General features: G+C 42.5%; 1 protein-coding gene across 1 annotated transcript in view; it reads right to left on the reverse strand.

Moving 5' to 3' along the window:
- Nucleotides 1-23,747: 23,747 nt before the first annotated feature.
- CREG2 (cellular repressor of E1A stimulated genes 2) overlaps nt 23,748-26,009 on the reverse strand; it is a gene marked incomplete at both ends in the record, with an annotated part of 36,344 nt that continues 34,082 nt past the window's right edge. Inside the window, one exon of the mRNA XM_082672854.1 lies at nt 23,748-23,895. Coding sequence (XP_082528980.1) covers nt 23,748-23,895 — 148 coding nt within the window. The remainder of the gene's footprint in view (nt 23,896-26,009) is intronic.

A 26,009-nucleotide genomic window follows, 5' to 3' on the forward strand; every position in this document is an offset into this window, starting at 1 on the left:
TAAATGCTGGAGATGGTGTGGAGAAAAGGGAACCCTCTTGCACTGCTGATGGGAATGTGAATTGGTACAGCCACTATAGAGAACAGTATGAAGGTTCCTTAAAAAACGACAGATAGAACTACCATATGACCCAGCAATACCACTATTGGGCATATATACCCTGAGAAAACCATAATTCAAAAACAGTCATGTACCAACATGTTCATTGCAGCTCTATTTACAATAGCTCAGAGATGGAAACAACCTAAGTGTCCATCATCGGATGAATGGATAAAGAAGATGTGGCATATATATATACAGTGGAATATTACTCAGCCATAAAAAGAAACGAAATTGAGCTATTTGTAATGAGGTGGATGGACCTAGAGTCTGTCATACAGAGTGAAGTAAGTCAGAAAGAGAAAGACAAATACCGTATGCTAACACATATATATGGAATTTAAGAAAAAAAATGTCATGAAGAACGTAGGGGTAGGACAGGAATAAAGACACAGACCTACTAGAGAATGGACTTGAGGATATGGGGAGGGGGAAGGGTAAGCTGGGACAAAGTGAGAGAGTGGCATGGACATATATACACTACCAAACGTAAAATAGATAGCTAGTGGGAAGCAGCCGCATAGCACTGGGAGATCAGCTCGGTGCTTTGTGACCACCTAGAGGGGTGGGATAGGGAGGCTGGGAGGGAGGGAGATACAAGAGGGAAGAGATATGGGAACATATGTGTATGTATAACTGATTCACTTTGTTATAAAGCAGAAACTAAAACACCATTGTAAAGCAATTATACTCCAATAAAGATGTAAAAAAAAAAAAAAAAAAAAGAAGAATCTGCCTGCCAATGCAGGGGACAAAGGTTCGAGCCCTGGTCCGGGAAGATCCCACATGCCGCGGAGCGGCTAGGCCCGTGAGCCATGGCCGCTGAGCCTGCGCGTCCGGAGCCTGTGCTCCGCAACGGGAGAGGCCACAACAGTGAGAGGCCCGCGTACCACAAAAAGAAAAAAAAAAAAGTAAAACTAAAACACTTGGCTTCCTTAAAAAATAAATAAATAAAATAAAAGCACTGTCACGTTTGGTGTCTCAGTGGAAGTTCTCAAGATCTTCCTCTTCTTCCTCATGGGTAAACAGAGTCTGCTCAGGGTTGTGTAATTAGGGAGTGATGGAGTTGGCACCTATATTCGGTTGTCTGACTCAGTAATGTTGTGTTGGGATCTCTCAAATCACTCCTAGGGGCGTTCATCCTGGTCTCAGGTTGTGATTTGGGTGCCACCACTTATACCCTGTGGGATCCAGGAGGGCCTCCTCTGTGCCTCTATTTTCCAAGTCTGTAACATGGAGATTGTTAGGCTGTGTATATGTATATATGTTTGCCTAATTATCCACAATGGGAGAAAACTAATCAGACAAGCTCAGAGGCATGTCAATGGAGAAACATTTTAGAGGCTATACATTTTATCAGTTATACCAAATTGTTACACAAACATTGTACATGTGCTTTTAGCAGTGGACTTAAAGCAAGCATTGTTATACAGCAGTTATTCTCGGCGACAAGTTCACTAGAGAATTCTCTTTGTATCCTGAACATTGGGGGCAACAGCACAGTTAGAAGTAAAACAATAATTTTCAATATTGATAGCAAGAAACAGTTCAATTAAGTTAGTAGAATAGGTCTTACAGGTCTGGTCTGGGTTTTGGGGTCAGTTGCTTGCCACTGTTGTCATCTTTTTCTCATCCTGGATGTCATTTGGGGATATATTAAGTAAATATATATACTTAGTATATATTAAGTCCTTTCTTAATATAAAAGGCAACAGCCAGGCCACAGCTGCAGCTACTACCTTATTGTCTAGCTTCTTTTTTCACTATAATGGCAGCCAACAGCTCCACAACGCACTTAGGAGTGTTTATGAGTTCTCTGTACTCTCCTGGTGGCCTCCATGCATCAAGAACAGCCGCCATTGGGGCCCACATATTAATGGATGGCCACCCATGATTCCCCCTGCAACTTCCCATTCCCATCCCTTATTTCCCGATGTCTTGGTGCTCATGGGAGTTTCCTCGGTCTCCTAGCTGGCTTGCCAATTGTTGGGCTGCCCCCTACAGGCCTGCAAGCCCTGTAATTGCCCAGCCTCAAGACTGAAGAAAGAGGGCTTCCCTGGTGGTGCAGTGGTTAAGAATCTACCTGCCAATGTAGGGGACAAGGATTCAAGCCCTGGTCCGGGAAGATCCCACATGCCGCGGAGCAACTAAGCTTGTGTGCCACAACTAATGAGCCTGTGCTGTAGAGCCCGCGAGTCACAACTGCTGAAGCCCGTGCGCCTAGAGCCCATGCTCTGCAACAAGAGAAGCCACCGCAATGAGAAATCCTCGCACCGCAATGAAGAGTAGCCCCCGCTCGCCGCAACTAGAGAAAGCCTGCACGCAGCAACGAAGACCCAACGCAGCCAAAAACAAACAAGTAAAATAAATAAATAAAATAAATTAATTTATTAAAAAAAAAGACTGAAGAAAGAGCCTGGAGAGCGACAGAGACAGCAACAGAGAGAGACATCAATGGTTCATTAGATAAGGGATCTTACAAGTCTGAAGCAAGGTCCTGGAGACACCCCGCCATGTACTGTAGACCACAGGCAGGAAACGCAGCAGTCTGCAGTCCCGGGGGGATGGGGGGGGTACTGGAGGCGACCAGTTATAGGGGGAATTGACATCAGGTTGGCTCATCAGTTACCAGGGGAACCAGCGGCTGGGGCAGGGGGCAAGCTTGTAGGCAGTTACTGATTAAGTCCTGTAATGAAGAGGATTGGATAGTCATGTGAGTCGGGTGTAGGCGAAGCAGGGACTCGTAGAGCAGGGGATGGACGGAGAGCAAGGGAACAGCCATCTTGGGTTGCCTGACCGTACAAAGATGTTGAATTGCCTGACCCTAAGGCTCCTTCCCCACTCTCAAATTTTCTCTCTTTCTGTGTGAAATTGTGGGTAGAAAATAGAATGTAAGAATAACAAACATTTCCTCTGTGTTCACTATGTGCCAGGTCCTATTCTACACACTTCATTTGTATTAACTCATTTAATCCTCACAACAACCAGCCTCTATGACAGAGGCCCCGTTGGGGCACGGGCTTTATTTTATTCACTGTTGTATCCACTCTGGGCTTGGCATAAAGTATATGATCAATAAGTGTTAGAGCAGATGAACAAACAAGTGAAATAAAAAATCCATGAATGAATAGAAAGGGGAGAGAGACCAATTGCCTCCAAATCGAATTCTATGGTCTTCTGACCTTCTTGCAGTTCATTTGGGCTCTCATTACTTCTCAGGTAAGCTCTAGTGTTTTAAGGAAATTCTTGAATTAGTTCCTCTTTTTTTTCAGCTGCTGTGAAGATATGACTTCTGAATCTTTCTTCTTTCACTTTTTCTTCTTTCAAGTAGCACCAATAACTGAGCCCAATGGTGCAAGTACTTAGATGACAATCGGACATCATTTTTAACATATTAATTAATTAATGTATTTATGGCTGAGTTGGGTCGTTGTTGCTGCATGCGGGCTTTCTCTAGTTGTGGTGAGCGGGGGCTACTCTTCGTTGCGGTGCGCGGGCTTCTCACTGCGGTGGCTTCTCTTGTTGCGCAGCACGGGCTCTAGGCACGTGGGCTTCAGTAGTTGTGGCTCACGGGCTCTAGAGCACAGGCTCAGTAGATGTGGCGCACGGGCTTAGTTACTCCACGGCATGCGGGATCTTCCCGGACTAGGGCTCGAACCCGTGTCCCCTACCTTGGCAGGCGGATTCTTAACCACTGCACCACCAGGGAAGCCCGGACATCATTTTCTTGACCTGTACTTAGATAAGAAAGGCTCTAAGGGTTCCAAGATGGTATGTTACTGCCCACATCACTCAGGTTTAATGGGGAGTTTTCTATGACCAGTTCACTGAGGAAAAGCACAAACAAGCTTGGGCTTAGTTGATGGTATGCTGGCATCGCTGAAGGGGACAGCTGCAGCACCGTGGCTTCAACCAGGAGGGTGTCCGAAGGACAACAGGCGAGGAAACTCCTGGGCAGATCCACCTGGATGGAGCGATGGCCAAAGAGGTGGTCTACATTGGTTCATGGACAATAGTTAATGGTTTCCAGGAAAGAAGGTTTCATTCGCTCCTCTGGGAATGAACCTCACCTGAACTGCTAACTGAGATGAAAAGAAACACGAGATGGATAGAGGAAGAAGGAAGTTATGGATATCAACTGTGGCTTTGTGACCCGTGATATAACAGGAGCTACAGAAGTTATTATCTTTTCCTCCCTGCTTGCTGCTCATTTGTTCATCTGCATTAACCCCAAATTTCCCTCTTCCTTTCCTCTATTGTGTTATATGAGGAGTACTGGTGGCGATTAATGTTATAATTTGGGCTTTGGGTTACAGAACATCCAGGCAGGAATTAATATCACCCAGAGTGGGATACAGTGGCTGATGGGACTTTAAATCTCCTCTTTTCAGGGAGAGACTGTGAGTATCTTTATTTGTACAAAGTGGGCTTGCGTCTTGTAAGGGCGACGCATGAGGTTTGTTGGTGGTGAATAGATGTTTAAATGTGTATTGAAGTGTGTAGATGTCGAGTAGTGGAAGGGGTGAACTAGGCCAATCATCGACCAATTGTTTCTTAAATCCACAATGTCTCTTTTCTACTTGGTTCTGTCATGTCGAGGCTGGGGATCTGCAAACTCTCTTGGAGTGTGGGATCTGGGGGTCCCGGGCTCTCTTGCTAGATGACTTCCTGTTATCTTCTGCCAGCAGGAGGCACTGATGGGAGATCCTAGGAGAGGAGAAGGAGAGAAACTCTGCTCCTTCAACAGGTGAGATTCCGTAAGTATTCAAGAGTGTTTACGCTCAAGTTAATGGAAGAATAAGAAACCATATTGTCAGCTTTTCCAGATATTTGGATCTTATATTTGAAGTTGCTAACTGACTGAAGTATTGCAAGACCAAATTACATTGTATTAAAAAATACAAACATCAGTATGTAATCACTATCGCTAATGTCACTAATGTCACTAACAAATTTACCCTGGAAATTCTGACTGCTCTCTCTTGAAAAGCCTGTGGAACACTATCCTCCGCGTAGGTCACTGGGCATTCCTGATTTATTAAAATGTGTAAAGAGAGCATGCATTTTTCTCAGTGGTAACATTAGGAACCCCTTTGATCTCTGTTGACTGTTTAGCTGAAGGGATTTGGATATCTTTGTTGTCATCAGAAAAGACAAAGAGTTGTCACTGTTAATAGCTCTTTGCTCTTTATCTAAAATGATGGAGTCTTTATAGGAATCATGTATGAATACTTGGTGAGTAATTCTGTGTCTTAAAGATATGTGAAAATAAATTAAAAAGTAATTTTTTGGTTGCACAATATTGAGAATGTACTAAATGCCACTGAATTGCACACTTTCAAATGGTTAATTCTGTGATATGTGGATTTTACTTCAATTTTATTTCTCTTAAAGTATCTGTTTTTTGCAGTGAAACACTTCTTTGGCTAAAGTTTTCACCTAGATTCAAGGATGTTTAAAAGATTTCGCATTGCCTGCTTCAGTTTAAACTTATGCTGAGACTCATTTCATAGTTCTTAGGTTTTGGGTAGCTTTGTTTTCAGTGAAGCTCATGAGTTTTAATCATTTCATAGATGAAACATGATGTGGAGGACTTGTTTGCACTGGCCATTTAAACCAACTATTTCAAGAGGATGCAAATACTTGAGAAAAACACAAAGATGTCTCAGGATGCTTTCTTATGCATGCTCAGAAAATTACCAATTTTAAATTTGCATGAAATCATCAAAAAGGAATTTTGGAAAAAAAAACTAAACTGTGCAAGAATTTGTTAAGATAGTTATAATGAAATATTATGACATGAATGCAAATAGTTCTGAAGCTTTTGCTCTTTATTAATTGTATTTTTCAGTTCCTGTCTCTGCGAATAGAAGATTGTTCTTTTTACGAAGTAAAGCCATTTAGAGGCCCCACAGGAACATAATGTCCAACGAAATTAGCATTGTTCTTCTTCATATGTTGTTGAAAATTTTTCTAATGTCAAATTATGAGGACTATCATTGTAAGTTTGTTTGGAAAATTTAAGTTTTATATATTGGCAGAATATACCCTTTGTTTCTTATATTTTTATCTTTAATTTAGATATCAAGTTTCAAAATATATAGCACTTTAAAATAATTAATTAATGAATGTTTGGCTGCGTTGGGTCTTCGTTGCTGCACGTGGGCTTTCTCTAGTTGTGGCGAGCAGGGGACTACTCTTCTTTGCTGCGCACGGGCTTCTCATTGCGGTGGCTCCTCTTGTTGCGGAGCACGGGCTCTAGAGCGCAGGCTCAGTAGTTGTGGCACGCGGGCTTTAGTAGTTGTGGCGCATGGGCTTAGTTGCTCTGCGGCATGTGGGATCTTCCCGGACCGGGGCACGAACCCGCGTCCCCTGCATTGGCAGGCGGATTCTTAACCCTATAGCACTTTCTTGGCTTTGATCGAAAACCATATTTCCTTAATAGTGATGGCAATTTTTAACAAGAAAAGCTCTTTTTATTGTCTGTGGGAGGGAGGTCTATATCAGACTTTCTCTCATTTCTCCCCATTTTTACTGCTTAGGTCTCTGACATAAAGAATAAAAATCAATTAACATTATTATTATTATTATTATTTTTTCGGTACGCGGGCCTCTCACTGCTGTGGCCTCTCCCGTTGCGGAGCACAGGCTCCGGACACGCAGGCTCAGCGGCCATGGCTCACGGGCCCAGCCGCTCCGCGGCATGTGGGATCTTCCCGGACCGGGGCACGAACCCGCGTCCCCTGCTTCGGCAGGCGGACTCTCAACCACTGCGCCACCAGGGAAGCGCCAACATTATTATTTTTAAAAAACTTCCAAGGTCACCTCCTTTAATTGAATGAGCAAGGTCCAAGTCATTCATGTAACTGAGTTTTGTTTTTAACTGTATCCGATTCGTCACATTTTACTAATTTTTCACGGGAGCTAATTTGTCATCAATATGTACTGTATTCGTTTCCTATTACTGCTGTAACAAATTACCACAGATTTACTGGCTTGAAACATCACGTATTATTGTCTTAAAGTTCTGGAGGTTAGAAGACTGACATGGTTCTGAAAAATCAGGGTGTCAGAGGTACGCTCCTCTGTGGAGGCTCTGAGGAGAACAGCAGAGTGGAAACCCTCCTAATTCATGGCACATTGAACAGAGTACTCAGGAGATTATTACCTCAGTAATGGAGTAATTAACTTTCGACTAAAGGCTGTTCCATGTTATCAACTTAAAAAAAAATTGAAAGAATCACACTGTTTCTAAATAACTTCATCCCAGAACAAAGCTTAATAATATTTATAGGAATACAAAAATATCTAGCACCCAAGAAGATATAATATTCACTTAAAAATCCCAGTATTCTGGTGGTATTCAATCAAAAATTGCAAAGCATGCAACGGAGCTAGAAAACATGACCCAGAGTGAGGAGAAAAATAAATCAATAGAAACAGACCCAGAGATGACCAGATGATAGAACTAATAGACAAAGCAAACAGCTAATATAACTGTTTAATATGTCCAAGAAGGAGAAGACTGAATCTGTTCCATAGAGACAAGGAAGATATAAAAAAGACACAAATGGAAATTGTATAGATAAACAATACACTGGATGGAATTAATAGCAGATTAGACACTGCAGGAAAAAAAAAAAAGGCGTAAGTACAAAGGTGACCACCAGAACAAAAACATGAACCTTCCTAAATACCAAACATATTTAAATAAACAAGAGAAAAGAATGCACATCTTGTAGAAAAAGAAGCACAGCAAATACAATACACATCATTATAAAATATTACAACAGAATTGAGACCAAACATATCAGTTATGTCAATAAATGTGAGTGGGCTTAACTCACTAAAAGAATAAGACTTTGGGTAACAAAACTAGACCCCAAATAATAATTCAGTTTCCCTGGTGCAAACAAGAAACATACTGAAACATATTTTTAGTTTTTCTAAAAAGATAGACAAAGGTATATCAGACTAGTGGAAAAATGAAAGGAAGAGAAACATAGAAGAGATCAAGACCGAGCTTTTTTCTTATACTTACTTATTTTGTGTTAACTGAATTTTTAACTTTTCAAGTTGACCAATGGACATATAAAGTCCATTTTGTACATGGCTGTATTTGTACATGGCTACACTCCCTTTGTGATGTCCTGATAGACTGTAATAATTAGAGCTATTACTTAAAAAACAGTTATGATACGCCAGGCACAGTGCTAAGAGGGTTTTACTTACGCATCTCGTTTAATCTTCAAAACAATCTTATGGCATTTACGTGTTATTATTCTCAGCTTACTATTGAGAAAATGAAGGGTCAGAGAACTTAGGTTATCCGAGGTCATACACTTGTAAGTGGCGTAGCCTGTCCTCAAGCTCGTCTGTTTGAGTCCATTGCCCTGGCCTCAGTCAGTACACACTGCCTTATCTTTTATTAAGTCCTGATGAGGTGTTTGAAAAATACTGACAGGTTCCTAGAAGGCATGATAAATTTTATGTCACATATAAAAATACCATTTGCTTTAGAAAAGACTTTAAAAGGTCTTTCCTCTTTACCTTTTCTATTTTTAATAAAGAAAACCTATCAGAAGAAAGGGGCTGATTTACATGAACCAACCACTGCAACAGAAGTTACTGTATAAAGTAGAAGGTTACCCCAGGACCCTAAATGAATGACAACACTTTATATATGTATATTTCTCTCTCTATATTTCCCACTTAGTGTTTCTCTGGTCACATAATGAGCAGTTAAGTGATATGTTTCCTAAAATAATTTAATGTTATTATAAACTTGCTCTCCTTTGAACTGAACAAGTTCCATGAGTTGTGGATCCCAACATGAATTGTATTTGTATTCTAGACCTGAGGGGCATGAATACACGGATGTACTAGGACACTGAGGACAACAGCAGTGAAAGCTTTCACAGGGCTGCATTCATATTAACTTAATTTAAATAGATAATATCTCCATTCACATAGGAATAGTAGCAACTTTATTTTTAACTGGATTTAAATTCCCTAAAAATTTTAGCAACATGCATGAGAATTTCTGGCCTCAGAAACTGTGTGAGATAATAAATATTGTGTTAAGCTGCTAAGTTTTGGGAAAATTTGTTACACAGTAACAGATAACTAAAACACTGAGATACAATCTACGTCAGCTGAGTAGACTGTACAGAAATTGCTGGTCACCACGGCAGGACATCCTAAAACTTACCGAGTAGTTCTAATTAAATCAGTAGATAATAAATTGTTGGAGACAGAATGTCTCATGGCTTATAGAACAGTACCTTGAAATATAGCTTCGACAGTGATATTAAGCATTTACCCGTCACTGTCTCATAGGGAGAGAACCACTAAATCTGGTTATGGAACCAAGCAGAACCCTCCCCCACTCCCCAAGTACAAAGGCCCCTCCGTGTCGCCTGCTTCTTGTTTATAGAAAAGCTGAGTCTCAAAAGAGCAGGCTGAAGCCACTAATGATTAGGAAAACTGGGTCACAGACTCAGTGTCTGATACATGTTCCCGAGTTGTTTTATAGATACTGTAACTGCCACCAGAGGGAGAAGCCAACTGCATGATGACCAGACTGCAGCTGTGACACAAGCTGCTCCACCTTGAGCAACACTGAGTCTATTGAGCACAATTCCAGGAACCGGCCTTCAGACAATGGGATTAACGCTATTGCTCATAATAATCTCTATCTTGGTGGGCATCAAAATAATTGTCGCTTGTTTTACACATATACGTAAGTGGGCAACTAAAACTGTCAGAAAAGAGATGCTTCAAACTCATTTGATATCTTTCACGCTAAGACCTCGACACTTTCTCAGCATGAAGAAGTTACAGAAGCCAGACCTTCATCCCTAATTCCACGGCAATGGAATAACATCTGATGGGGGAGGGGATTTGTAAGCAGCTCTTTGCCGGAAACTGCCCTCAGCAGGAAAACCCTTTTCTTGTCAATTTAGCGAAGCTATATTGTAACTAACTTTTCACCAGGCACCAGCATGCTCTACTCATCTCCGGCCCTAGCAAATCTTTTGATCACACAATACTTCACCTACTCTGTCGGTTCTTTCCGTCGATCAAAGAAGTAGAAATGAAGAATAAGTAATTCACAGATGACCAGATCTCTTCCCTAGCTTCCCCTGCAGTAATCTCATAACAAATTGTGTGAACACGACAGCATCTAAAGAAAGAGCACAAGAAGTCAACAAGCCTACGAGTCTGACCCCCTAACTCGATGATTAACTGAGATGACTTCCCCTTTGCCCTTTAAAATTTTCACGGCTGAGCAGACTCCTGGGAGATGATTTTGGGGGGACTCTGAGTCCACCACCTCGTCAGATCGCCAGCATTCTGATTAAAAGCAGCTTTCGTTTCTACCAAATTCTGCCTCTCTCAGGTATGAATTTTTGAGCAGCAAACAGCCGGATCTGAGTTGGGTAACAGTTACAAGGGAAAGTTGGCTGCATTCTCTGCTGGGGAATAAAGACGATCTTGTTTGCCTGTCTCTGAATTTGGGTGAATAACTCCTTCCAATCCATTCTACTCTTTTGCTCTGTGTGTATGCTCATGAAACAACTCTGAATAATAATTCAGCTTCCCTGGTGGCTGGGAAGGAGGGTGGGGCACCCTGATTGTGCAGTGGAAACATTTGGGCCTGTGGAGGCTGATGTCCTAGTGACACCGAGCAGGGCCCTATGGGCTCTTGGGCACGAAAGCCTTTCCGTGTCCCCCACTTCTGGATTACAGGAAATAGGCTTCATTCAGCCTCCAGGACCTTCCCTGAGTTCCAAGGGCAGGTTCAAACAGTTGCTAATCAGGGAAAGGAGGGGATGCAGAGACCAGGGAGGAGCAGTCAGGAAACAATAGTGCAGCCTTGGGGCAGGGTCCTGGTTCCCCTCAGGGGATGCACATAACGGAAAAGGGGGGTTGGGAGAAATTGGGAGACTGGGTTGACATATATGCACTATTGATACTATATATAAAATAGATAACTAATGAGAACCTACTGTATAGCACAGGGAATTCTACTCAGTGCTCTGTGGTGACCTACATGGGAAGGAAATCCAAAAAAGAGGGGATATAGGTATATGTATGGCTGATTCACTTTGTTGTACAGTAGAAACTAACACAACATTGTGGAACAACTATACTCCAATAAAAATTAATTATAAAAAAAAGAAAGGGATACACACAACAATATCTTTGAGCCGTTTTGCAGATACTGAAACCCCCTCCAGGTGGGAGAAGTTAACTGTCTGCTGCCCACAAGCACGGAGACCCCAGACGGGTTGGAACCAGAAGGTTGATGATCCCGACTCCCGATGACCTCACCACCAGCCAATCAGAAGAGTGTCCACGAGCTGACCACGCCCTGCTCCTTGAACGCTATAAGACTCCTCACGACCCCCTCCAGGGCAGGACACACAGTCTTGAGGGCATGAGCCCGCTGTGGACCCCTTTGCCTGGCAAAGCAATACAGCTATTGTTTTCTAGTTCACCCAAAACTCTGTCCCTGAGATTTAATTCAGTGTTGGGGTGCAGAAGCCAGATTCAGCTTCACGAGCTCACTCAGCCAAAGGCATGAGGACAAGCGCCAAGTCCAGCAAGGTCAGGTTTATCGGCCCCTGGAAAGGGAGCCTGCATTCCAGCAGAGCCTGGGCATTTCACCAAAGAAAGAAAGAGATAAGGTTATTATGTGATATGGGGGAAGGGAGTTTAGGTAAAATTTTAATGAAGCCATGTTTGGATAGCCTCAAGGCAAACAGGGGTCAGCTTTGGGTCTTAACTGCAAAGTGAACTCAGGGCCCTGTTTCTTGGAAATGACAAGTTAAGATATCAATACAGTCTTTTCTAGAAGGTCCTATGTCCGGAGCCTGCTTCTGCTTTGGAAATTGAGGCTGCTTCTCTATGTTAAAGACATAGATCTTCATGGGAATTCCCTGGCGGTCCAGTGGTTAGAACTCCGTGCTTCTACTGCAGGGGGCATGGGTTTGATCCCTGGTCAGGGAACTAAGATCTCACAAGCCTAGCGGCCAAAAAAAAAAAAAAAAAGACATAGATCTTTCAGGCAAAGTGGAATATTTCCTCTTACTGTAAGCAGATAGGGTGGGGGGGGGGCCGGGCCTGGAGGAAAAGAACCAGATGTAGCCTTTTTACACAAGAGAAGCCATTTTGTGTTCTAAGCCTGGACACAATGCTTGCTCTTGAACAGGTCTCAGTGATAAAGATCTTAAGGGAATAAAAGAACAAACGACTTTTATCAGGCAAGAGAAATAACAATAGCAAAGATAATAACTCAGTTGTAAAGACTCCAAGTTCTGTTTCAATGGTAAAGATTAGCCTGAAGCTCTTTCTTGAGCTGTTTCGCAGAATTTAAACGCTGGAGCCCCCAAGCCATCAGATCAACTGGAATGTAAGAGATGATGATAATGACCTTTTCTGACCCTCTCGACTTCAGTCAACTAAAGCCTGGACTCTGTCGACCTTTGCCCCAGTTCTGTGCTTGAGTTCTCCTCTGCTCAAGCCCCTTCATGAATATGCATGTATCTTAGCTTGAAACTTCCCCAATTTTGCTGTTAGGGGAGACACTGCTTGGGAGAGGTCCCCGGTGTTCTCCTTACTTGTCGCAAGTAATAAATGCTTCCTTCTCCCCATCTTTGGCTCGGTTGTAGCTTTTGGCTCGACACCTACCAAGAGGTGAACCCAGTTTTGGGGTAACGTTACGGATTAGATTTCAAATGTCGAAGTTTCTGACAGCTGCTGGTTCTAGAACACGATTTCTCACTAAGAAATCAGTAAATAAATATTAACCTTTCTGTGTATTAAAAAAAATACAACGTGAACACATTTTACATTTCATAGTTGCCACATTAAAGAAAAAAAAGTTAAACGAAAGAGATAAATATTCATAGCTACTTTATCTGTAATAGCCCCCAAATAACAATCCCAGTGTCCATCAACAGGTAAATGGATAAAAAAACTATGATAGATTCATATAATGAAATACTACTCAGCAGTGAAAAAGATGAACTCCTGTTATATGCAACAGCGTGAGTGAATCTCACAATAATTATGCTGAGTGAAGCAGTAAAAAATTATGCATACTACGTGATTCCACTTACATAAAACTCTAGAAAATGCAAACTATTTTATAGAGACAAAATGAACATCACTCATTATCTTAGGATGGGGGGTGGGAAGGAGGGACAACAAAGGGGCGTGAGAAAACCTCTTTGCAGGTGATGGACATGTTCATTATATTGATATAATGATGGTTTCACTGTATATACATTGTCAAAACTTGTCAAATTGGACAAGTACTTTAAATACCTGTAGTTGATTGTATGTCAATTATATTTCAATAAAGTGATAGAAATGAGAAAAAAAATCAGAAGTTACTCATAAAGGGGTTTGTTATGATGTTTTTTACAGCTGTAGCATGACGTTGGGAGAAATACTGTTTCCAGTTAACCTTGCAGCTGGCTTTGTCTGTGTCTAGTGTGCCAGCCAGATTCAGGGCAGAGTTTTCCTTTTGCAATATAGTGTCTGGAGAGAGAATTATTTGAGTCTTTATTTAAAAAAAACATCATCTACTTTGCAGAAGTACACCGTGAGTACAATTTTTATTTTTATTTTTGTTGTACTCACGTACACCATGAGTACAATAAAAACAACTGCTACGTTAAAAAACAAATAAACAAACATCCCTGTTTTATTATTTCCAGACACTTCCAGACACCTTTTTTTTTAGGTCCACTACACAATCCTTTCAAAACTGTCTATAAAACGTGGCATTCATATAAGACAGATCCAGAGCATGGTTTTATTAAAATATTATATGGTGATTTGGGAAATGTGAGATACAGGCTTGATAGAACAAAGGCTTTTTCCTTCCACGAGAAACTAAGAGATCAATGCCACGCACATTTCTTTTATGTTGAAAGGCATGTCAGTCAGCATTCAATCACTTAGGATATTTCAAGTAAAGAGGGGTTTAATGCAGGGACTTAGCTATGAAGAGGCTGGAAGGGCAGCCAAAGACCCAAGAGGAAGTGTGTGAGGTGTGGGGCTGGATGCTGGAAGCTCCTACTGCCTGGCTGGAGGCTGAGAGTCCATGCTTGAGTTATTGTTCTTGGAAGTATTGTATTATTGAATCAAAATAAAAATGTGAATCACAATTTGATACTGAAAAAGACACAAAGAAGCCTGGGTAAGCCTGTTGGGTGGTGGTTCAGAGCATGGACTTGGAAGTCCGGGCTCCCATGGGTGCCACGGCTGACCTAAAACAAAGGTCAGTTATTTCTCCAGCCAAAAAATGGGTTTATTAGGGATCAGCAGAGAATTGCAGTTTGGGGTCTGCAACCCCGGGGAGCCAAGTGCAGCTGCCTGCGTGGCAAGGGAAGGAGAACTCTTTAAAAGAGGGGAGAGGAAGCTGGGAGGGTTAGGGTAAACAAAGAGCCCATGGCTTTCCTTTGGCTCAACTGTTGCCAGGAGAGAAGAATCTGCTACCTGGCACAGCGTGGGAGCGCCCCCTTCTGGTCACCTGACTCTATTCAGCTGAGGGTTCTGTTTATTAATTTTCTTACACCCCCAATTACGCGCTGGGGGACACTGGTCAGGTTTTCTCAGTCGGCAGTTAGAGAGAATTCTCCGCCTCCCAGGGCTGGCACGAGGACTAAACAAGGTACAGCTTGTGAAGAGCAACACAGGGCACTTAGTAAATTCTCCGCTGCTTTACAGTCCTTGCACGGGCTGGCAGCTGCGCCTGCCTGAGCCTGAGGCCATGCCAGGGACGGCCACTCACCCGGGACCAAGGACGGAAGGCAGGGAAGAAAAACTACGCAGATCGGACCGCGCTCTCCTCCAGACCCCCAAGCACTGAGAAGAGGGAGAGGAGGGTGGAATCAGACAGACCTGGGTTTAGTACCCACTGGGCCTCCTACCTGGTCCTGGGTCCCAGGAATGCTGGTCCGAGAGCTGCTCGCTGAGCAGACTTCCCACGTGGAAAATTGAAGCCTTTTCTTCCTTGCAGGGCGGATGTAAAAACTAAATGAGATTTTAAAAAAAGTATGTAAAATACCTAGCTTATAGGACGAGTTCAATTACAGTAACTGCTGTAATTAAATAATTATTTAGAAATAACTAAAAATAAATAAATAACAAAATAATTAGTTAAAATATCACTATCAAGATGTCATGAAGTATTTGCGTTTGTCCTGCCATCATGGGCAGGAAAACATTGTATTTTCAAAGCAGAGTGTGTATCTGTGCGTCCACCACAGATACTTTGCTGACGTAGCTGGTGGCTCCGGGGACAAAGTTTCATCCTGGCCTGGATTCTACATTCTGGGTTCTTTCTCGGCTGGAATTTGGTCTGAACAAGGCGAAGGTCCCAGCTACAGCCACCAGGGGGCGCCACGGTTCTTTGCCGAAGCTGTTGGGACAAATCGCCAGGACTGGGAGTTCGTCAGAAGCTCTGGGAGGGTCAGTGGCTTATCTGGAAGTGGTCAGGAGGATGGAAGACCTCAGTGAGGGGCGAGCAGGCCAGGGAGGAGAGTCACGGCCAGAGGAGGAGAAAAGGAAATGTGTCAGTGAAGGGTAGGGGCTCTGGGCTAAAGCCCACAGATCATTTATCCATTTGTCCAGCACTTGCCATGAGCCACAAATGGGCGGTGTGTGAAATCAGCCCCTCACGTAGCTCACAGCCTCGCTGAGGAGGCTGACACATGCGCAGATGACCAACATACACGTGAAAATAACGAGACATATAAGGCCACCATCTCTAACCCTTTCGCTGTGCCAGGCGCTGTAATGACCCCATTTAACACACGAGGAAACTGAGCTTCAAAGGATTCACTAGTTTCCAAAATTCACAAAGCTGAGAAACAGCGGACTCCTGCTATGCCAGTCTGTTTTAAAGGCCACGTTTTAAAAATCATTACTCCTGCGGTAAAGCAAGGAAAACCCAAACAGCTCTGCTCCTTGAAAACTCACAACTTTGGACTTTCGGTGAACTTCAGCGCAAGCTGACAACCAGGATGGCAGGACACTCTCTGGTGCCCCTCCACCCCGGCTGGCATCCCCGTCTCCTGCTCACCCTTCTCTCTCCACGGCGTCACCCAGCCACCATCTTCTGGTCACCTGGCCCTCCACTCCCACCACCACAGGCTGGCCTTTGCCATCACCGATGTTGTTGCTTGCGAGAGTACCTGTCCACACATCTCTGTTCCCAGTGACCCGCCTTCCAGCTTGTGGGCTCAAGTACCCCCACTGGGTCCCCTGATGGTCCAGCTTCTCCTGCCATCTCTTCCCTCCCTCCTTTCCTCCCTCCCTCCCTTCCTTCCTTCCTTCACTTCCTTCCCCAGCTTAGTTCCCACCATGCGGCATATCAGCTACTCTTTTTCTTTCTTTGGCCACCTGGCGTGGCTTGCAGGATTTTAGTTCCCCCACCAGGGATGGAACCCAGGCCCTCGGCAATGGAAGCACCAAGTCCTAACCACTGGACAACCAGGGAATTCCCTCAGGTACTCTTAAAAACACCTTAAACTCTCCCTTATCTGACCCTCTTCCGTGGCACTGGCTTCTACCTCCCATAAATGGGATGCTCACGCCTGCATCGGGGCAGACAGAAAAATCATCCAGCAGCAGAGAGTGTCAGGAGAGAAGGACGAACAGAGGAACAGAAAATTCTGTGGTTGAGGGGGTGCTCATTTGGAGGCTTCATGGATCTCCAGTAAGTGTTTTTTTTTTAAGCTGAGCGTGAGGGAATCGAGGGGTGGGCTCCAGGGGCTGAAGACTGTGGACAGTCCTGAAAACAGCTGCTTACGAGAGTGGGAGAGAGCTGGACGGAGAACCATGCTGGGGTCCCCGGGCAGCTAGAGGGCCCAGTTAAGGATGAGGATGCCTGATGTAAGGTGAGACCAATTCTTGTGGTGGTGGCTTTTCTCTGTTACAATTCAGCTGCAGAGATGATCGCGGAATTTATCCAGGGCAGGGTTTGCCCTGTGGTTCCAACAGAAAACAGTGGGGATTCTGAGGATACTGGCTGACGTGATGGAGCAGAATCCACAGACATGACCAGGTCACCTGGCTTCAAAATCTGCTTGTTTACTTATTATTTACAAAACATAAGCTTCCTGAGGGCTGGGCTTTGCTCTCCACTGTAATCCCACCATGTTGTCGCTCACCTGCTTGAACAAGGGAGTCAGATGATGACAGAGAAGCAGCTCAGGGCTCCGGAGCAGGAGAGAGGGCTGGAAGGAGGGAGGTGAGGTTGGAGGTGCCTGAATATTCAAATGCACAGTTTCCAAGGTGGGCCGGATCTGGAGGTGACCTGCTCAGGACCTGGGGCGTGAGGTGGAGTGAAGGTAGGGTGACCAATCCATCTCGATTGGCCCTGGATTTTCTGACTTTACCACTGAAAGTCCTGTGTCCCGGGGACCCTCAGTCGTGGGTCATTTGGGCCACTTGGTCTCTAAGCCTTGTCTCTAAGATAAGACCATCTCTGAGAAGCCGAAGTGTTGGGGGCGGTCTACGGAAGCTGCAGTATTGATCACTCTTGTGGGCATGCGTCATCTTCTGCCACAGTCTTAAGTGTGACCCTGTGGCATGTTTTCTTATTAGCAAAAGGAGCTTTTTTGTAGACCTGAATTCGAAGAATAACAACTATGCTAAAAATGGCAAATACTTCCAAGAGTGGGAGCACCGAAGTGTGGTTACCTCAGCATTTTCCAGTCTGCAAATTAAGTGCATTGTACTCAGAGCCTTAAAAAATCATATCAACAAGTCACCCAGCTAGTTCTTTTCTTTCTATTGGAAATGTAACTGCTGATTTATTGTAATAGCGTTTATTTTCTTAGAAATCTAATAATGTCAATTTGTAATATTACATGAAAGGATGGTGTAGAAATATTATAAATTTATTTAATCAAGCATGGAAATCACAGCAGGAGTGAAATAGTCTTTGGTTAGACAGACATCTAGTTTCGAAAATAGATTTTACACTGCACGTGCATTACACAGCGCAAACCACAGCTTCATTACAACTCAAATTTTATAACAATTGACTTGTTATAAACAATCAAATAAGCATCAATAAATTATCCTAGAGAAGGTTTATTTTCAGAACAGCATCTGATGGTTAAATTATTAAATATGAAATACAGACTTTCTGGAAAAACTGTAGAAATACATTTCAACCCCAAACCACTCTTTTATAACGAGTCAGTATATACAAGGCATATTGAAAAAAGTCACATCAGAATTCCACTCTCTGTGTCAACACTATGGATGTGTACAATCATGGGAAATAAAAATGTGGAGGTTAGGATATGGCTTATTCATAGATACAAAAGAAGAATTCTTTCCCAGAATATTTAGAGGAGGATTACTAGAAATACTGTTCTTTGCTATGAACATCAGTGGAGAATCACTGTGCACAGACTTGGATACCTATATACACCTGTAGCTTAACATATTTATTTCAGAAACTGAAAGACAGCCTCCTCTTCTAAGTGTCCCACATAAAATCTATACAGGTTTGTTGAATTTTTGTTAATTTGTATTCAGTATTAAATCGAATACATTTTGAAAACTTTTCAAGTAAATTTTTTCTCTCTTCCAAAAACGCATATATTAATGGTTAAAGAAAACAAATGTCCATTCTGCTAGGTTTTGGTACGTAGCTCAGCTCTTCATTTCATTAGGGACCAACGAGAGGGCATAAATGCCTTATTTAAGCTAAGCCTTAAATTTTGTTTGTGTTAAACTTTTTACTCTGAGATAATTGTATAATAGATTCTGAGAGAATTGCTGATAATTGTAGATTCACATGCTGTTGTAAGAAGTAATATGGAGGTTCTGTGTGCCTTTTACCCATTTTCCCCCAATGGTAACATCTTGCAAAATGATACAATATCATTACCAGGATTTTGACATTGATACAGACAAGCTAGGGAACATTTCCATCACAATAAAGGATCCCTTTTACAGACACACCCACCTCTCTCCTTCTCCACCCTCCTCCCTGGTGACCCTTAATCTGTTCTCCATTTCTAGAATTTTGCATTTCAAAATGTTATATAAATGGAATTATACAGGACATAACCTTTGGGGATGGGTTTTTTCACTCAGCATAATTCTCTGAGGACTCATCCAAGTTGTGGCTTGTATTGGAAATTATTTTTATTGCTGAGTAGTATTCCATGGCATGGATGTATCACAATTTGTTTCACCAGTCACCCGTTAAAGGACATCTACAACACTGTAAAGCAACTATACTCCAATAAAAATTAATTTAAAAAATAAAGGACATCTGGTTGTTTACAGATCTGGAACATTATGAATAAAGCTGCTATGAACATTTATGTGCAAGTTTTTGTGTGAACATACGTTTTCATCTCCCTGGGATGGATGCCCAGGACTGCAACTGCTGAGTCTTATGCCAGTTGCTTGTTTAGTTTTATAAGAAACTGTCAGTTGGTTCTCCAGAGTGGCTGTTCCATTTTACTTTCCCACCAGCTATAGGTTGATCCCGTTGCTCTGCCAACGGGATTCTTGCCAACATTTGGTGTTGTTACTGTGTTTCAGCAACTTTGGTAGGTGCCTCGTGGCATCTACTGGGGTTTTAATTTGCAGTTCCCTAATGACTGATGACGTTGAGTATCTTTTCACATGCGAATCTGCCCTATCCTCTTCAGAGAAACATTTGTTCATGTTCTCCATTGTCTAATTGTATTTTTTAAAAAACTGTTGAGCTGTAAGAGTTCTCCATCTATTCTAGATGGTAGTCCTTTGTTGGATACGCGGTTGGCAGGTAGTTCCTCCCAGCGTAGCCTGTCTTTTCATCCTCTTAACATGGTCTTTTGAGGAATAAGAGTTTAAAATTTTGATGAAGTCCAATTTATCAAACCTTCCTTTTATGGACTTTAGGTTTTTGGTGTCAAGTCTGGGAAGTCTTTGCTTAGTTTAGCCCTAGGTCCCAAAGATTTTCTATTTTTAAAAAAAGTGTTATGGTTTTATATTTTATGTTTAGCGTTATGATCTATTTTGAGTTAATTTTTATATAAGGTATGGGATTTAGCCTGAGGTTCTTTTTATTTGCCCGTGGATAACTGATTGCTCAGCACGTTTATTGGAAAGACTATCCTCCCTCCAGTGAGTTACTTTTGTACTTAAAAAAAAATCAGTTGCGCATATTTGTATGGGTCTATTTCTAGATTCTCTGTTCTGTCCCATTGATCTTGTGTGTCTATGCCTCCACCAGTACCACACTGTCTTGATTAGTGTAGCTACATAATAAGTCTTTATACTGAGTAGAGTGGTTTCTTCCACTTATGCTTCTTTTACAAGATAGTTTTAGCTATTCCAAGGCCTGTGCCTTAGAACTTTTAGAATAAGCTTGAATATGTCTACAAAAACCTTGCTGGGATTTTGATAGAAACTGCGTTAAAGATATAGATGAATCTGGGGAGAATTGACGTTTTTCCTATTTTGTGTCCTCTAATCCATGAACATGGTATGTCTCCTCATTTATTGAGGTCTTTGATTTCTTTCATTGGCTTTTAATTTTCAGCATATAGATCCTATACACATTTTTGTTAAACTTACACCTAAGTGTTTTTTTTTCCTTTTGGAGTGATTGTAAATGGTATTGTGTTTAAAATTTTGGTTTCCACTTTGTTTATTGTTAATATATAGAAATATGATTAAATTTTGTGTGATCTTATATCCTAAGACCTTGCTGAAATCAGTTGTTTTACTTTTTTTTTTTTTAAATAGATTTTTTTGGAATTTTCTATGTAGACAGTTACATCATCTGTAAATAGGGATACTTTTATTACTTTTCAATCATATGCATTTTATTTCTTTTTATTGCCTTATTGCCATGTCCAGAACTTCCAATACAGCCTTTAAAATTTTAATCAATGTAAATTTCTAGAGATTTGCTAAAACTTACTGGCCTGAATGGGGTCCATTATTCTCAAACAGATGCCTTTTCTTTTTTTTTTTTTTTTTTGCTTTTTTTGTTTGAATTTTAGAATTTTATTTAATTTATTTTTTATACAGCAGGTTCTTATTAGTTATCTATTTTACAGATATCTATTTTAAATTAGATTCTTTTAAATTAGTCATCACACACACACCCCCACTTTCCTCCCTCGGTGTCCATACGTTTGTTCTCTACATCTGTGTCTCTATTTCTGCCCTGCAAACCGGTTCATCTATATCATTTTTCTAGGTTCCACACATATGCGCTAATATATGACATTTGTTTTTCTCTTTCTGACTTGCTTCACTCTGTATGACAGTCTCTAGATCCATCCACGTCTCTACAAATGACCCAATTTCGTTTCTTTTTATGGCTGAGTAATATTCCATTGTATATATGTACCACATCTTCTTTATCCATTCGTCTGTCGATGGGCATTTAGGTTTCTTCCATGACCTGGCTATTGTAAACAGTGCTGCATTGAACATTGGGGTGCACGTGTCTTTTTGAACTATGGTTTTCTCTGGGTATATGCCCAGTAGTGGGATTGCTGGGTCATATGGTAATTCTATTTTTAGTTTTTTAAGGAACCTCCATACTGTTCTCCATAGTGGCTGTCTCAATTTACATTCCCACCAACAGTGCAAGAGGGTTCCCTTTCAAGCAGATGCCTTTTCAGCACTCTTCTTATCATCCAACCTGTTCAGATTCCATTCCCTGTAATTTGGATAAATAACTGATAACCGTCATCAGTGGTTAAGCTGCAAAGCTCCTCAAGGCAGCTGAGTGAGCTTTAACAAGCTAAGTGAAACCTGATTGTAAAAGCAAAACTAGCATTAGGAAAATTATCTTTCACACGGGACTTGGACACAGAGACGTTCCAGAGAATTACAATTTGAGGTTGGCTTATGGAGTATGTGGTTTCTCCTTCCAGTTTTCCCCTCTTATCTCTAAATGGGGGTAGCAACAATTTTAAACTCTGAAAATATGAAATACCCTCAAAGTTACCTTATTCTTATATATTAGAAATTGCTATTGTTAAGGAACACTCTCGTGATTTGACTTTTGATAAATAAAGAATTCTGTGCCTCTTACTATGCTTTTAGTAACAGGCACTTAAAAATATTTGGACAGCTCAAACTCTCTTCGTGTCTTAATTTTTTAAACAAAAGTGTAACCATTAATAACACTATTATTTATTTTTTAATGTATATTTCCTATATTTTGTGTATTGTAGTTTTATATTTATACAATATACCTAACTGACCAAAGAGGGTTTAGAGCCATATAAAAAGGCAGAAAACTGGGTAGTGCTAGACTCTTTATAAATTTCAATATAAGAGGTCTTGGAAGTATACACATAGGTCCTTGTAGGCCTTAGGTATACACACAGGTACAACGCAGGTGCTCCTGCATACAATTTGTAGAAAATTTAAAATCTGTAATGAGAATCAAATTTCAGAGACTTGTTTTCTTTTTTGGTAGAAAACAGTGGCCCATCTACAGGCAGGTTAGTCATCGCTTTACTGATTTTACTGATTCAATGACTACCAGTAACTCTTTTGTCTTGTTCTTAGAATTGGAAATTGTCTAGGTACCACTCTCTCCATTGCGTGCAGTGAGTGGTGGAATCAGACCCTGGGATGCTGACTTAGCCTCTCTGAGCCTCAGTGTTCTTGTCTGTAAGTGGCAGTGATGATTCATCTCATTGGCTGTAAGGCTTCAGTGAGATGACCCCGTCAAGGGCCTGGCCCATGGCTGCGTAGGGAGTGTACCTCCAGTTACTTACTTCTTTCCCTCCTTTTCTTATACGTTGCCTTTGCTTCCTTTCCAGCCTCTCCCTGTCCCCCTCCTCCCTCTCTACCACAGACTGAGTACCACTCCCCATGCCTAAGAGAAGGGGACCCTCTATCCCAGCACTAGCAGAGGGGATCTGGGGAGCCTGTTGCTGAAGCTGCCCCTCCCTTAATGTACCACCATGGCCCGATCACCTAGAATAGGGCTGTGCACCAAACTCGGGGGGTTCCCACATGGTTTGTCATGTTGCAGTGGGAAAAAAGCTTCACGAGTGACCAGTACATTCTAGCAAATGGGGCTCAATAATGCATTTGCCATTCTGCAGCAGGACGGTAACCCACAGACAAAGAGTCCTGCACCCTCACCCTAAACACAAGACGCCAGCTGTGTGATGCGTATTTAGTTCTTCTGTGGTTGCAATGAGCTCAGAACCAGGACACTGCTTTGGGTACAACAAGCAACGAACATACTCTCACGATACAAAGCAATCACGTTGTACATACAGGCATAGGGTTTTTTTGTTGTTCTTGTTGTTTTTTATCTTAAAGAATGGAACAGCAACTGTCTCAACATGTCACTTTGACAACCAACAGTGATCCCACACAGGTGAGTCTGGACTGAACACATGTAAACAGACTCTCTATGTGAAGTCCCTGTGTGATCTGGCCATTTGCAAATGGCCACTCCAATCTCCAGCTAGCACAGGGGTCCCTGGTGACCCACTCTCACTCTGCTGTAAGACTGACAGGGCTGCAATGAACCCTTTCACAACGAGACAGCAGTCAACTGCTGCCTGGCAGCATCGCTCGAAAGGTTTTCATTTTACGCAAACATCAAGGACCTTCTTCTCACTCCATCAGGCCTTTCTTGGAGCTGCTTTGAAATATTCCTCCCTGGGAATGTCAGCTACTCCTCCATACCATTTCTGAAGCCAGATATGTTCTATCTTCATCTTCATAAAGAACCATTCATACTGACGAGGCCACTTCCTCATAACTGGGTGTCTGCAGAAATAAAGACGTCACATTAAAGCCGTCCTCATCAGAGGGTGGGCTCTCCCGAGCACAGTGCCAGATGTATCCTTGGTCAGGTCAAAGGGCCCTCCAGACGCCAGGCCGTGTTTAGGCTGAGACCTGCTCAAACCAGCTAGAGGCAGAAGCCAGGGAGCCAGGGTCAAGGTCTGGGGCAGCCTTAGGAGGGCAGGAAACTGTTGTCACCACAGAGGGGCAGACAGCTCAAGTCTCGAGCCAGGCAACTTTGTTCAAACTCCAGTTCAGCTGCTGGGATGCCTCATGGGCCGTTTGTTCTCTTAAGCCTGCCCGGTCTCCTTCCCAGTCACATGGGGCGAGAGGGATGGTGGTCAGTTCACAGGGCCGTGTGGGCAGCAAATGATGAGACACATACAGCACTTGCATAGAGGACGTGCCCAGGGGACGGGGGCCATCGTTACCAGGGAGCATCATGAAAGGCTCTAAGCATCTCTACGTGAAATGCTGAATTTTAAGTCCGGGAAACAAACGTGTTCACGGGAAGCTTTCCATTCCTGTAGAGGCCTACAACGGTCGCATCAACCTGAGAACCAGCCAGCGTAGACAGGGAACAGCCCTCACATTCCGCCCTCTGTTTCTGACTTCCTTCTCCCTCAGGCGTAGGCCTAAAAACATGCATCCTCCTTGTGGGCAGGGTCTGGCGCTCACTTTTTGAAAACTTCATAAAAATAGAAGTTTTATTTACATCTAAAAATGTTATAAACAAAATTCAAAGACCAAGTGTAAACTGGGAAAAACATTTGCAACAATGCCAGTGCAGTGATAGGTTGATGCCTTTAAAAAAAAATTTTTTTTTTGGAATCATTGCAAATTGACAGAGAGGTTGAAAGTACGGTATAAAGAACTTTTTTTTTTTTTTCCTAAACCATTTGAAAGTAAGTTGCTGATCTGAGGCCCAACGCTCCAAACACTCATGCAGCTGAGATGATAACATGATTGTTGTTATTTTAAGCCAACTAGTTTAGTATTTATAACCGGAACAAATTTTGGCCCCTGCAAGGGGAACGTAGGTACAGCAAAGTTTAGTCCGTGAGGCCCTGGCTTGGGGTCCAGGCAGTAGGATGCTGGAAGGACCGTAGGAGACTGACCATGGGCGTTTAAAGAAGGTAAAGACAAGGTGGTTGGATGCGTGTGGTAAAGGGACCCACATTATCCAGTAGTGGAAATTCTGGCAACACTGTTACCTGCGGTAATGTGGAAAATAGGAAACGAACTTAATGAACGCAAATGTCTCCTGCGGCTTTGACTTCATCTCACTGCCCATCATAACGTGGAAGAGGAGAAATTAGAACTAAAGAGTGACAGCTGAGACGCGCACAGGCACACAGACACACGCATCTCCATTTATCTCTCTGTCTGTATATTGAAAACCACAAGTCCGTGTGGATGGATCCAATTCCAGGCTGATCTAGTGTCCTCCTGTGCGTGTTGCTAACTCTCTTCCATGGCGGTGAGAAACCAGGCTTCCTCTCTCTGTGTTTACTTATTACTACACTAAGTCCCCTACATACGAACCTTCAAGTTGTGAACTTTCAAAGATGTGAACAATTGAATCCAGCAGGGAACCAGACCCTGTGCCGTCAGCGTCGGGTGTGAGTGAAATGGCAGCTCGCCCTCCGTCTCCTGTTGCTGGAGATCCTTCAGCTCTGCCACCTCCCCCCTCCTCTCCCTCCTCCAGTCCGTAACCCTTCTTGCCTGTTCCCTCGATGCCAGCCCCTGGATGCCAGCTGCTGTACTGGACTACTGTACTTTTCAAGGCACTGTACTGTAAGTGTAAAAATGTTTTCTTTATTCTTTTGTGTGTCTGTTTTTTTATGTATTATTTGTGTGAAAAGTATTATAAACCTATTACAGTACAGTACTGTGGAGCCAATTGTATTAGTTGGGCACCTGGGCTAACCGTGTCGGACTTAACAAACAAATTGGACTTAGGATCGCACTCTCGGAAGGGAACTCGTTCGTATGTCGGGGACTTGCTGTATGTTTACTTATTTCATGATTCCCCTGTATGTACAATCATCCCATCTCCATAGGGAGGCGGATGGCTTGTCTAATTTACCACCTGCTTT

The sequence above is a fragment of the Grampus griseus genome (assembly GCF_964374135.1).
Source record: "Grampus griseus genome assembly, chromosome: 15".
Classification (NCBI taxonomy): domain Eukaryota; kingdom Metazoa; phylum Chordata; class Mammalia; order Artiodactyla; family Delphinidae; genus Grampus; species Grampus griseus.